Source organism: Netta rufina (genome assembly GCF_964035555.1).
Source record: "Netta rufina genome assembly, chromosome: Z".
Lineage (NCBI taxonomy): Eukaryota > Metazoa > Chordata > Aves > Anseriformes > Anatidae > Netta > Netta rufina.
Genome location: NC_140126.1, coordinates 17,532,241 through 17,546,208, shown reverse-complemented (window position 1 = coordinate 17,546,208; position 13,968 = coordinate 17,532,241). Strand labels below are relative to the sequence as shown.

The 13,968-nt window shown below is 39.2% G+C and overlaps 1 protein-coding gene across 2 annotated transcripts in view; it reads right to left on the bottom strand.

The window, feature by feature from the left end:
- Nucleotides 1–13,968, bottom strand: part of ZSWIM6 (zinc finger SWIM-type containing 6) — a gene marked incomplete at its 3' end in the record, with an annotated part of 112,703 nt that overhangs the window by 14,496 nt on the left and 84,239 nt on the right. Inside the window, exons 5-9 of one of the 2 annotated variants that reach the window (XM_084304907.1) lie at nt 10,585–10,764; nt 8,834–9,010; nt 8,404–8,550; nt 5,193–5,339; nt 2,809–3,069 (exon numbers count right to left, since the gene is read on the bottom strand). In XM_084304907.1, coding sequence (XP_084161033.1) covers nt 2,809–3,069; nt 5,193–5,339; nt 8,404–8,550; nt 8,834–9,010; nt 10,585–10,764 — 912 coding nt within the window. The remainder of the gene's footprint in view (nt 1–2,808; nt 3,070–5,192; nt 5,340–8,403; nt 8,551–8,833; nt 9,011–10,584; nt 10,765–13,968) is intronic. The other variant, XM_084304908.1, reaches the window with a different exon arrangement.

Below are 13,968 nucleotides of genomic sequence, written 5' to 3'. Positions count from 1 at the left end.
TTTCATGACCAATCACTATAGCAGCACTTGATCCCTATTAATGTCTCACGTGACATTAAGTATTTAAATAACCCTTGGATATGGACTTTGTCTCCAGAGAAGACTAGGTCAGACTTCATACCAAAGCTCGTTTTGCTAGTCTGTTACATCCCATGATCTTAAAAATTTTATTTGCTTTGGGAAACTATACCAATTGCTAGGACAATGGATTTCGTACACACTCAGTGCAGTCATTGCAGTATTTCAAATTCATAACAGTGGTGTCAGGATTGACAGCAGAAATGACAATTTAGAAGAAAATTGAAATTCAACTATTTTCTTGCTGAGTTCTGAATGTTCACAGTGACTATGAATCCCATTTTTACATTTTCCCTGCAACCCTGAGGCTGTTATTCCTGTTAACAGGAACACTGTGTTAAGCAGCTTTTGACTTCAGCAGCTAGAATAAAATGCTGCAAGATATAGAATAAGAATCATACATTAAGTATTATTGGGCAATTACAGCACAGATACCAGCCAGCAGTCCTAGGAGTTACTGCGGGAGAAGTGGATTTTACTTCCTCCTGCAGTTTTCAGCCCACCACACCTGAATGGACAATGACTGGGTGAGCACACTTCTCCACTGCAGAGTCACACGTCCTTTAAACAGTGTCCAGCAGCAATTCAGACCACCATGATTGGCCCTACATTGAAGCAGATGAGGATGTGCACAATTTACGCAGCAGCCACTTCTGCTGCAGAGGAGGATGAACTCCACGAGATGGAGGTGGTAACAGCTAAGAGCAGCACAGCTGTTTCAGCAATGTTCTTCTGACTGGCACTTTAGCACAACACACAAAGATAAAAATCACTAGGCATGGAAAAAAATCTGAGCTCCATAGGTGGGCATTTGTGAAGACTGGGACTGATTAAAATGGAAACGGCAAGATTTAGTAGGTGACACAGTGTGCCTCATATAATCATTTTAAGTGAAGTTGAAAGCCATTGAAAACTAGCTAGCATTGCTTCAACAAAACAAACCATTTCGTGTACATTTGCCAATTGGTGGTCAGTCAGAAACTCAGTTAGGACATGAGGAATACATGACAAAGCATTTATTTGAAAATATATTCTGCCATTGACTTTGCAAACAAAAACTTAACATTAACTTAACGCGCAAAAAAAAAAACAGTTCTTGCAACACAGTCTTAACATTCTGCTTTCCCACACACCAAATGTTAGCTACATACAGCAAGCATTAATCTGCATTAACAACACAGAAATCAGCTTAATATTGGATTAAGCTTTCTTCATTATGTCCACAAGACTTTAACTATAAAAACACAATTGATATGATTACGATCTTCAATCACAGCACAGCATTTCCTCCATGTGAGGTGACAGTTTCTGACTAACCTGGCGTAAGATGAAGCTATTGCAGGAAAGCTAAATTTTTCAGCAAACAGTAATGCAAGACCCTCTTTGTACACTGCTCAACACAATTTCATTGGTAGTTATTTTAGCAGATTTTTTTTTTTTTTTTTTGCTACGATCACTTATTTACTACTCTAAAATGACAAAGTATCAGTGATCAAAGTAGTAAACCAGAATTATGAGAGGACATTTGAGAGAAATGCTGCCTTTTCCTCATGAAGCATCCTTAACAGTATGGAGATGCAGCAAATTGATTTTATAATCCATAGGATCCCTGTCTTGTGGTTGCTAATAGCTGGATCCAGTGAGCAGCTGCTCTTGTCCAAAGGCCATAAAGCAGCAGTATAGCCATACCATAATGGAAACTCTCTCTATGGTGCAGCTTCTCTGCAGTTTCAAATGGCATCATCAGCAGGTACCAAAGTCTTTAAGGATCTGGGCATACTGTGTCTTTTCCATTAAAGGAGAAGTTTTAAAAGACAAATGTCTCACAGAAAGAAAACAAAACCTGACTGCTGTGTAACAGTCTTGCAACACACCTAGAGCAATATTCCTGCCATCCCTTGAGCGGGCACTCAAAACTTGGGCCTTACCTTCAGCTAATTAGTTCCTTTAAAGTTTCTTCTTCCATTTAAAAAAAAAAAAAAGGCAAGAAAGACAACCTCAGAACCCATGAGGCTACTTTCTAAACATGAGGCTAAGTGGTATGTTAAGCCTTTTTAAAAGCTAAAGGCAAAGGCATGCAATTTTTTCCCTGAAGATTCTATTGCAATCCACCACAATTCCCAAACAGAAAATTTCCTTAGTCGCAGTTTAGTCACATGATCAGGCCTTAAGCCTCAATATTTGAACACATATTCTAATTTTCATGTATGATTGAAATTCCAGAGGGAATTCATTTCCTAGTTGCTACAAATAAAATGTTATACTTCTGTACCAACAATTTTAAGTCAATTTTCTAAGCTTTTCACTTGGGAAAAGAGGTAAAAATCGTCATGCATTTACAAAGCTGACAGTCCTTTTTCAGGATGCAAGCGACCTTTAGAATTCTGCTACCTGAGAACTGCTGATAACTGATGTCTATAAGACTAAATTGTGAGTCTGGGCTGTATAATTAGGATATGGAGATTACAACAAGTAACAGATCTAAAGAACAAATTGCAATAAAAATTAAAATTGAAGGCTCATAAGTCAGCAGATATCTCATCTCTACAGTCATGGTATTATTTCACATATGCTCGATTTTCATATGAGACTGAAAACAACATTTTGCTGGAGTTCTACATCAAAAAATGTCTTAAGTATGTAAGGTCAGTTTCCACAGGAATACTAGTTCTGTGGGCTTCTATACGTGAAGACAGTTTAAAGAAGCAGTTAGCATCTATATTGAGCTACCTTCTAATAGGAAGACTGCTTGTTTTCGAAAAATCTTCACCAGAGTATCATCCAATTCAATTTCCTGTAGCTTAGAAATGAGCTGCTCCTCATTTCGACAAACCTTCTCTTGTGCATACAAGCCATCTGGCATTATTCGTTGCTGTCCCAGCCCTATCAATGCTACTTCCACGGCCAGCGTTAAATAAGATTCCCCTTCTTCTAAGAACTTGTGTGCAGGCAGGTGCTGGTACTCCAGAGATTTGCACTGCCCCATGTTCTCTGTAAAGGGTGAAACAAAGAACAGCACATCAGTAAGCCATTCTAATCCATAATCTGCTTATATTGCCACATTTACAAATGCTACCTCTGTCAGTATTCATTTGTTTAAATGATTTAAATTACTTAGCTTGATTTCAAGATCCAAAGATCCAATGTAAACTACCTGATCCAATTTCACAAGGGAGAAATACACAAAACAATTAGGTTTCAAAAAATAACCATTCAAGTGAAAATAAAAGTGTTTGTCTTTAAACTGTATGACTTGGAGAAAGACAGGTTTTCTCCAGCTTTGTGTTAACATGACCAAAATTGGAAGATGCATTTCAATTTTTTAATTTTTTTCCCCCCATTCATCTCTGCATCTCCTTAAAGCCTCAATGTTGTGTAAGTGGAAAGGGAAGGCATTTATACCTCTGCATAGATTTCAGATGAGGTTATTAGGACTGTGCAAGGGCAGTAGGCATGATAACTTCACAACTTTTTAATTATTCACTGTTTGCTGGAGCTCTTTTCAGGATTTTGCATTATATGTTACAGTTGTATTTATGATAAACATATATAGTGTATCTAAATCTTAATGACATAACAATTCTTAGTTCTAGTAAAGATTGACTGTAAATTTCATACAGACCAAACCATAAATTGCTTTAAAGAGTACTACCAATTCATTTGCTACTTCACAGATATACCATAGACAAAACGCTATTCCAACCTCTAGCAGTTAACAGTCCTAGTAGAGAACAAAACATTACAATGGAGAGATGTAAGGAGATGGGCAACTGCAGAATATGAGAAGGCAGAACACATACACGTGTGTAAGGGGAAGTTACTTTTCAACACATAATACTTTTATTTTGTGGGTTATTGGGGTTTTTTGTTTTGTTGGCAGGGTTTTGTTTTGTGGTGGCATTTTGGTAATTGCAAATAATCTGATTTCTGATTTCTTTTAATTAAAAGTTCTTCCAGAATATGTGGTTATGGGTTTAGAAGTTTACTGAAGAAAATCTAATTGAATACAATGAGTTTAGAGGCAAAGATCCAAGAAGATTGGAAATTTAGAACGTGCATGTAAAAGAGTTATAGAGGGATGGGGTGCACACAAACTACTGCAGACATGGAAACAGACTGAGAATGAAGAATGCATCACTTAAGCTCCTGGGAAGCAAATATTGAAATTAAAATGGGCACACACAACCTGACTGAAAACATGCATAAATTCTGCAACACTACTTTCCAATTAACATTCTTTGTAGACTGTGTATGTTACCATTTTTAAGTGTTTTGTCATTCACTTGAAGTATTATGTGCATGTGTAACTAAGAAGTCCATTAAAACCCTGGGCTGTATTAGGAAAAGGGTTGCCAGCAGGTTAAAGAAGTGGATCCTTCCTCTCTATAGCACTGGTGAGAGGCATATAGAGTGCTTTGCCCAGTTCAGGGCTACCCCATGCACAGACATACTGGAGCAAATATAGTGAGGGGCTACAAAGATGATTAAGGGAGTGGAGCATCTCTCATACAATCAGAGACTGAAACAGCTGGGGCTGTTTGACCTGGAAAAGGGAAGGCTCAGGAGGATCTTACCAATGTATATAAATATATGACAGGAGAATGTAAAGAAGATACAGTCAGACTCTCCTCAGTGGTAGCCTGTGACAGGACTAGAGGCAATGGGCACGGACTGAAATGCAATGTTCCATCTGAGCATAAGAAAAGATTTTTTTTAACTGTGAAGGTTGTTGAGCACAGGAAGAGGTTGCCCAGAGAGGCTGTAAAGTGTTAATTCTTGGAGTTATTCACAACTCAACTGGACACAGCCCTGGGCAACCTGCTGTAGTTGACACTGCTGTAAGCAGATCTATGGAGCTGTCTTCCAACCTTAACTACTATATGATTTTATGATCTTCTGTAATGTCTCAGAAAAAAGGACAGGGGAAGGTATGTGGAAAGGGTTGCTGCTATAAAAGCTTATTTGCTTTTATTTCAGGCACGAAATACAGATTTTTTTCAAGAATGAGTTCTTATAATAACACTGGCTCTAAAGTTAATTTGGAATGGAAAAATAGAAAAATGTTTCTGGTTAATGAAGATGTATAAAATATAGCTCCCTTTGCACAGCCTTACCCATGAAGTCTGAGAATCCGTGGAAGCTTTCATCATCCACCCTGCAGGCTTCCATGAGGCTACTGAAGAGGGTGCCGATTGGATCCAAAGGGTGTCCCACCCAACCTTCAAGATTTGTTATCGAGGTTACTCCTTTGTGGAGCAGTTCTGTGTTAGAAAAGATGGAGAGAGGAGGGAGAGAAAGAGTGTCTGTTAGCTGCTTACAACAATTATAGAACTAAAAGTGATTAAAATGTTCTCAGTACAGAGTTCAAAGTATTAACAGTAACCCCTGCTTAGAAGGAGAAAACAGCATCTTCCAGGATGTATCCATTGCCCTCTATGCATATGTGAAGCAGAAAAAGAAAAAGAACAAAGGACAAACACCATTCAAGCACTAGCAAGTGCATTATGGGTCAACTATTGCAACTGCAGTGTTTTTTGAAATTTTACTCAATATCAGAAAGTCTTCTGAAAACACCTGCTGAAAAAATTATAGCAAAGACCTGGTGACTTTTTTTTTTTTCAAAATATCCACAACCTTTTCCCGACTCAAAAGATGTAGTACCATTTTTTATATTTTAATATAAATGATAATGCTAAAATAAATGGCAATACTCTAAAATATGCTCTATTTTAATAAATAAAATGTGAGCTTATCATGCATCTTAATATTTATTAAAGTAATAAACTCAGGATGACAGCTCCTTTAAAAAGAAATAAAAAGGTTAAATGAGGTATGTAAGAAAAAAATGTCCTTTAATTGCATCAAGCGAATTCTGGCATCCTAACATTTCAGTCAGCAACATGCTTTTTTGGCTACTTCGCTTTGTAACTGCAACACATAAAATCAATTGAAACAGGACAAAATCCTGTAGCACAATGACCTGAAGAATGCATGGCTGTGATAACAAAAGTATAGATTCTCCCCATCTCCTTTTTACTAAGGGTCTTCTGGCACTAGTTCCCACATAATCACAGAATCACAGGTTGGAAGAGGCCTCCAACGTCCTAGTCCAACCTCTGATCTAACACTAACAAGTCCTCCACTAAACCTCCACTTTCACTCCAATCAGCTTTTTTTCTCTTAAGACACATATGTACTACTGAGGTATGGGAGATCAGACTCATTAGGACCATTTAAAAATTGTATACAAGCTACTGTGGTTGCTCTGCTTCTCTACCCACTCAACACTACCTTGTAGCTGCCTTTGGACACTCTCATTCATGGAGTGCCACTTTTCTTAGAAGCCACATGTATTACTGCAAATCTTTAAAATGCTAAAAAGTCTACTTCTTACTTATTTGAATGTGTAAGGCTACAAAATGAAATGCAGCCACACAGTTGAACTGATTGCTCAGGAGAATGAGGTTGTTTTTGTTTTTATTGCTGTTGTTGTTTAATAATCAAATGATATGCAATACAAAAACAAACATGTAAATCATTGTCTTACTAACAAATAGCATGTGCAATACATGACATGCAAAAGCAAGTAATATTACCAAAAAAAATTAATCACACTGACTTATTACTGACTCACTTATATTCTATTTCATCCATTGTGTCTACTTATTTGGATCACTTATGTCACACCAAACAAAGGCCTCAGTCCTGCAGTCACACAGGCATTTAACTTTAAACCACACAAATGGTTCCATGTACGTCAGATCAGTCACATGAATAAAAGCTAAGGAGAAGCATGTGGTGTTTGCTGAACTGAAATCTAAAGCTAGGCTGGGGTTGCAGAATTCATCTGCTTATAGGGTTGACCAGAACATTTTGCAGTATTAAAAAACATGTAAATTTTGAACGTACAAAGAAAGAATATAAAAGCAGCAAGTGACAATACAGAAATGACAAACTTCTTTGTTTCAGGATAGGATGGACCACTTTTCATACAATCCATCTTTTATTTATAATAGCATAATACCACCTGACAGCTACAGGCGCTGCTCCCATGCAACAGGAACTGAACAGGAGTATTGAATGTCTAGATACTCCATTAGCAACTGGGGATGAAAAGGGGCTGTATGATGACCAGCACACTTGCAGCGAACTCTACACATGTCAGAGGTATGTAAATGTACAAACCACCCCTCCTTGCTTCTCTCCCTGACCTGAGAGGCTAGAAAAGCTGCAAACTTATGGGGATGGATTTTAAGGAAAGATGCATTACGTGATAGAAATCACTTAGAAAAATTCCTGTAATAACATTAAACGCTTTTATGTTTTGTTCAAATCTAGGATCCAAAGTAGTATACAAAACTTCTAGCTTGGGTACTGTGAAACAGAAAGGGAGGCACATAGGAACTGCCAACTGATTTTTTAAATCAGGTGTCTACATTGTCATCACTTAAACTACTAAGTACTCATATATGGAAGAACACCTGCACATACATTTGAAATATTTACTTATGACTTCACAGTAGTATTTCTTCTCACAATGCGTGAAGATACAAAGAGCTAATGAAGTAGCAGTGAAGATCTGAAAGCTTGAATTAAGGTGTTCTTGTAGTAGCCAAGAACAGTTTAGTGCAGGATTCCTTTGGGTAGCAAGCATCAGGTGGCACGGAAACTGTATCTAAACAATGTTCATTCAAAAAAAAAAAAAAAAAGGGGGCAGGGGGGAGGGCATTGCTCATCAGAAGAATAACAACAGAGCATCTTATAAAAAACAGTGTTGCAAAAACTCATTTCCATTTAAGTCAATCCAACTCCATTTGGAAACAATAAAATTTTGGGCAATGTAGAAGACTTTTGCAAGACACTGACAAATTTGATGAATTTCTGTAGTGCAGACTTTCCCTCAGTGTTACCCTCAACGTGAACTTAGGCTTCTGCCTCAGAAATATATAGATCTGCTAAATTATATGTCAGAGGATGAAATAATTTAAAATACCTGACATGCCAAATACAAAGCTCTGTTTAAAAGCCTATAAATTATACAAATTAATATTTACATTGCATAACCAAAAACCCTGATTTGGATAAAGGCCCAGTTGTGTCAGACATACTGCATAAGGCAGAATCAAGACCTTGCCCTCCTGAGCTCACAAAGAAAGCTTCCAATAGCCAGAACATTACATTTCCACTACAACCATTTCTAATGGAGAGTTAAAGGCACCTCTTCAGTTTTACAGGTTCAAAAAGAGTTTTCTCATGCAAAGATCCATTCCGGTGTTATTGTCACCTTGTCACATCCTTTGCCCTTCTCTTTTTCCCCACATTTACCTTTCTTCTGAGCCCGGAACATTTCCAGCTGTTTCTGCTGCTGCCTTCTTAGTGTGTTAACAATAGCTATCGCTAGCCTCAGTGCTTCTCTTGGGTATCCATGAGATCGCAATGCATCCACCCTCGCGCAGGCTGTAGGAACATGTTCTAAAATGGAGAAAATAATTGAGGAATAGCAACACTTCCATGTCTGCAGTGGCCTGTTTTGCTAGGTTAGCTCCAAAGGGCTTTTTTGTTTGCTTTCTGTTTTGTTTTTAAAACTATGCAAAAGAAACTTAAAGGACTACTTCTGAAACCAGTGTTTCAAGGGAGCCTCTGTTCTTTTTGCCAGGCTTTTCATTCATCTCCCCACCATCCCCCCCAAAATAATGCCATAGAAACTGAACAAAGCAGCAAGTCATGGAAACGTCTTTCCGGTTTAGCCACTTACCATGCCAGAGGGGCCACCCGTGAGAGTCAAAGAGCGAGTTTTCAGTGTCGTCATGGTAACAGTAGTTGGTGTATAGGTCACTGCTGATAATGTGCTGTAAGTGGCTGTCCTGCCAGTGAAGATCGCACGCCTCAATGGCTCGAGTGAACACCGTCCGATGGGGCCTGTTCGATGAATCTGTCATTTTCACAAGTTCAGAAAGCTGCATCAGCTTTTACTCATTCATATGTGAATAAGTCATTCACAGTACTCTTGTCTTCCGCCTATTCACGACCCCCAACTGATGGCGGCCTGTCTTGCCCCCCTCTGCACGGAGCTGCAGATGACATTTCACATCCTATTACCCAACAGGCCAGACCAAGTGTGCGCCTTTCCTTTTGCAGTCAGAAATGGAGATCTACAGAACAGCAAGGCTAATGCTAAACAGGGCTTCGCAAAGGGAGCAGCTAAAGATGAAGGATGTTTGACAGCTCTCCTGAAAACAAACTAGAAAATATATGGCACAGCTACTCAAACCTGCCCAACACTCCCCATCTCAGACCCAGAGCTGCTAGGGTAAGGGATGAATGAACAGCACATGAAGGACTTTCAACTGTTCTCTTTGAAAAGTGACATTAACTTTAAGTTCTTTTCAGAAACATATACAAATACTGTAAATAAATAAAAAAAAAAAGGTACAAAGGCCATGGGATGGACATAACCCTTAGTGGGCATCTTCCCATGGCAAAGGCACTCTGTCGACACAGCACTGTCTGTTGAGATGCCGTGTCCAAGTTGTCACTAGCCTGCCCAGGTTGGGCTGAACATCAAGAGATCCACAGAGCAAAACCCACCTGTGGAGGGAGTTATATGCTGAATAAACTTCTGGCTGTAGAATGTGAGATTTATTTAAAAAAAAAAAAAAAAAGTCTAACTATTTCCTTCAGAAGTAATCTTCCAAGAAAAAGAAACAAGGAAAAACTCAACTAAACCCGAATCTGCCACCCCCCATAAGCATTTCATTTTAACTTTATCATAATTATACGAAATATCTATCAAAATACTGAGTGTTTTGAGGATTATGAGGTTTTCCCCCACCAGGGAAATATCTTGCATTTTCCCCATTGATTAACAAAGTAGAAATCTTGCTTTAAGAGGACTGGACAAGGCTTCTGTCAGACTTAATAACCACGTTTTCAATTAGAAAGCATGACGTTGAGTAAGAAGAGACACCTCCTCCAAGAAGGCAGAATGCTGCCTCTACACCCCCACCCCACTCCTGGCAATGCAGACTGCACAACACAGAGCACAACCCACAAATAGCTGCTTTACTTTCTCACGCACTCAGTTTAATGCAGTTGCAACAGATCTCTCTTTGACTAGGTACCAAAGGCTTTGTAACTGCAAACAAAATAAAAACCCCAACACCGTAAGGGATAGAAGATTGTAGTCAAGCAAAGAAACAAAAAGCTTTTACATGACATACTTCAAGGACATCCAATTTTCATGCAACAAGTTTTTAGAAAGACCAGGTGAAAAGTTAGAAGACCTAACTAAACACAAATACTTGCTTTGAAAATATTGCAGCCCCAGCACGAAAAAAACTATTTATTCTTTCTGCAAGGATAGTATTAGTGAAAATAAATTTGGCTGGTCATTCCTCAACAAGAAAGTTACTTGTCCCAGGAAAGAGTGCTGAATTCTGCAAGGCTAGAGTACATAAGATAGAGGTTATATTATATGTTGCAGTCAGTGCATATGTTTAGGCTCACCTTGGTTAGCATTTGCACCCTGAGGCAAAGCATTGGTTAAATTGGGCAGCTCGTTTCCATGGTTTCCATCTTCCCAGGGACAAACATCCACACTGTTCCATTTTTTCAGCTGTTTTAGCCAACTGGCCTTCTGCTCCAACTTGCAGTGGGGATTTAAGACTATACACATCCACAGAGCACCTGATTTTAAAAAAATTGCTAAATTATGTTTTCTATTAAAAATGAAGCAGCCAATGACTAATTGCAAACTTCTATACTGTAACACTTTTACTCTCCCCTCAAAGGCTACACTGCTTACGCCCCAGCTATACCTAGCACCAGGCAGACTGAATTCCTGACTCAGAACATGGCCCATCTGAACAATTGAAAGACTGTACCAAGCCAACCTTCTCAATTATAAGGCATTAAGTGGGTCTTTTGTATTAGAAAATCCAGAGTTCACAATGCATGGGTCATCAGACAGGAGTATCACTCAAAAGCAAACAAGAATTTGCATATAGTTATAGCAGGAAATTACCCAAGTTTTTCTTGTAATTTTTGTATCAGGAGTCAATGTTGTTTTCTACAAACACAAACTATGCATCTTCCAGCTTCACATTACAGCAACCGAGCAAGTGCATGAGTAAGACACGTATTTTGTAAACACCTACTTCCGCACTGAAAATCCAGCAGAAGAACTGCTGATCATATAATTCGTTTTCCAAACACATCTGGATCTCAAAGATCCAGTAAACACTGGTTTTGTGCAGTCTAATAGGGAGAAGATATTTTTACTGCAATTACTTCAGTAATTTGGTTACACTAGAAAAATTGTTTTACATTTTCTCTTTATGGAGCTCTAAGGAAAAGCTAATTTGTGCTGACATTTCACACATACCATCACTTTAGAATCTGATCCCTGACACTATATAACAGGGCAGGCATAAATACATCAGGGTATCTAGCAACAATTTTCAAACGGAAAGATTTTTCTCTAAATCAGCTGTCTCTTCATCAGCGTGAACTTTGGCAGAAGCATGAAGACATCTGAAAGTGCTATTTAGCGACAGTTCATTTGCTCATTAAGAACGTGCTTTATACACTAAAAGAGATTTAGGGAATATGCCTGAGCTATTCAACAGTCTTCATGACAGGCTGGGAAAAAAAAATGCAGCTGATTCTTCAAGAACAATAAAATTTTAACATTTGAGTATTATTTTGCTAACTAAGAATGCAAAACGGACATCCAGAGCACAGGCCATCACATTACAGTCATTCCTAGAGTAGCTTGGCATGTTGGTATGCCATGACATGGAAGCCAGTAGAAACAGAGCCTGATCCTTAAGGTTGCAAGTCCCCAGATATTCTGACCCACCGTGGGATGGGGAAGTAATAGCAAAGAAATCTGAACACCGCAACAAAATAAGATATGGTACAGTGCAGAACATCAGAGAGAGATACTACACTAATGAGAATTACTGCTGCACACTGGTTAAATACAGTACAGCAACTTTTTTTGTTTTGTTTTGTTTTATAAGCACCTAAAACTTGCCATGGGAATGACTAAAGCCAACATTGTTTGTAAAAACTTCTTTTAAAATCAAATCATAAGACTTCAGTTTAGACACCCTCTTGAATAAGCTTCATTCTGCAAACACAAACTACAAATGTTTCTTCTTATTAAGCATCAATGCATTCAGCACTGCCCAAAACAGAAGGAATACATTTCTTGCAATCTGCAAAACAAAACAGAAAATGGGGCATATTGGAAAGCCGTGGAGAACAGTTAGCTTGGATTTATTTACTTATTTATTTTCATAATCAAGTATTACTTGAGGGCACTGAGGAAACAGTGCACCTCTCAGCATCTTAAAAAAACAGAAAGCCAATTTAGTACTTTGCAGCCAGATTCCCAGTGTTTTCAGACTGAAGCAAAAGAAAAGTGGAGTATCTTAACTGCTTGTGGGAAGCATTTCAACCATTTGGCCAGGCAGAACACATACTACTGATTACACAATGCCCCTATAAAATGAGTAGCCTTTTATTTCATTGCATCTCAAACACCACTAGAGGCAAATGAATTCACTTGCCTCCCTCAGAAGCTCCGGTACACACACAGTGCATCTTGCAGGTAGGAAAGGGAAGAGATAACCAAAGTATCCAAACCCTTCAAAAACTTATTTCATTACAGGAGGGAAGTGATGTTAAGCATAACTACATTATCAGCAGCTCGTCTCAGAAACTGAGGCTATTTTTATGCAAATGAAGCACAAGGAGAAGCGTATTTATAATAAACCCCACACAAACCCTTCACATTTCAATAGAGCCCAACTGCACGCTGCTCCCAGTGAGTTGAGTGCGAGCTGTGTGCACATCTGAGCTCGCCCAGGCCCTGGAGCAGCTTTCAGGGCTGCCCCATTGCCTGCAGGATGAGGGGTGCGAGACAGAGCTCCCCCCGAGAAGAGCAGGAGGGAAGGGAACAGAAACAGCCTTGGGCTCAACTCCTGTGGCGCTACAAAGGCCACCATCTGGGAGAACGAAGCACAATGCCAATGACCCCACACTCTTCAGCCCATTTGGGTTTCTGTTTTCTTTTTCTTTCTTTCTTCCAATTTTTTCTTCCCCTTAGCGTGTGTGCACTTGCCTGTATTCACAATTCTTCCTCCTCCGTCTCCCTGAGCGCCTCTCCCTTTCCCCTGACATCTGCTCCATTCTGGCTCCTTCCATTCACTGGTTCCTGTCCTGCTTCTAGCACTGAAAAGTCTGAGGAAAACATTCACTTGTGCCCAGATTTTACCACATGCCAACTGGAAGGAGCCTGGAGGATATTATTCCCATTTAACTCTGATGCTGCTTAGTCCAGTCCGCCTGAGCTGGCCCTTAAATGTCACCACCGACCTGAAGGCTTACGTTGGCCTCAAACGAGATTCTCTCATCTTGGCCTAATGAATCCTATGCTGGGAAACTGCTGATTCCCAAAAAATACATTCCTGGCATTCTCAAGTTCTCCTGTTCAACTACATGTCACCAACACCACCTGCAGTATGCAGAAAAGTCTCATTAATTGAAAAAACAGTGTGAGAATGTGTTTGTGTTTACATATTCTGTCTTTCTAACACAGCTTTCTTTTTCACTGTCTCCCTCTCCCCAGTCACCAGCTACCTTTTCACACAAGAACTCCAGAGGATAAAGCATTACCCCCTTGGAAGTACAGACTACTAAACCAGAACTAAAGTTCGGGTTCGGATTCCTTGACTGTAACCCATGTCTTTCTAACATGAAACTCCTCGCAGCACAGTGGCAAAGTAACACAAACCAATACACAATTTCTTCTCCCCTAGAAGGTAATTGGAGGATAAGTCATGGTGCAACTGCAGTTTAGTACTAATTTCACAAGGGAACAAA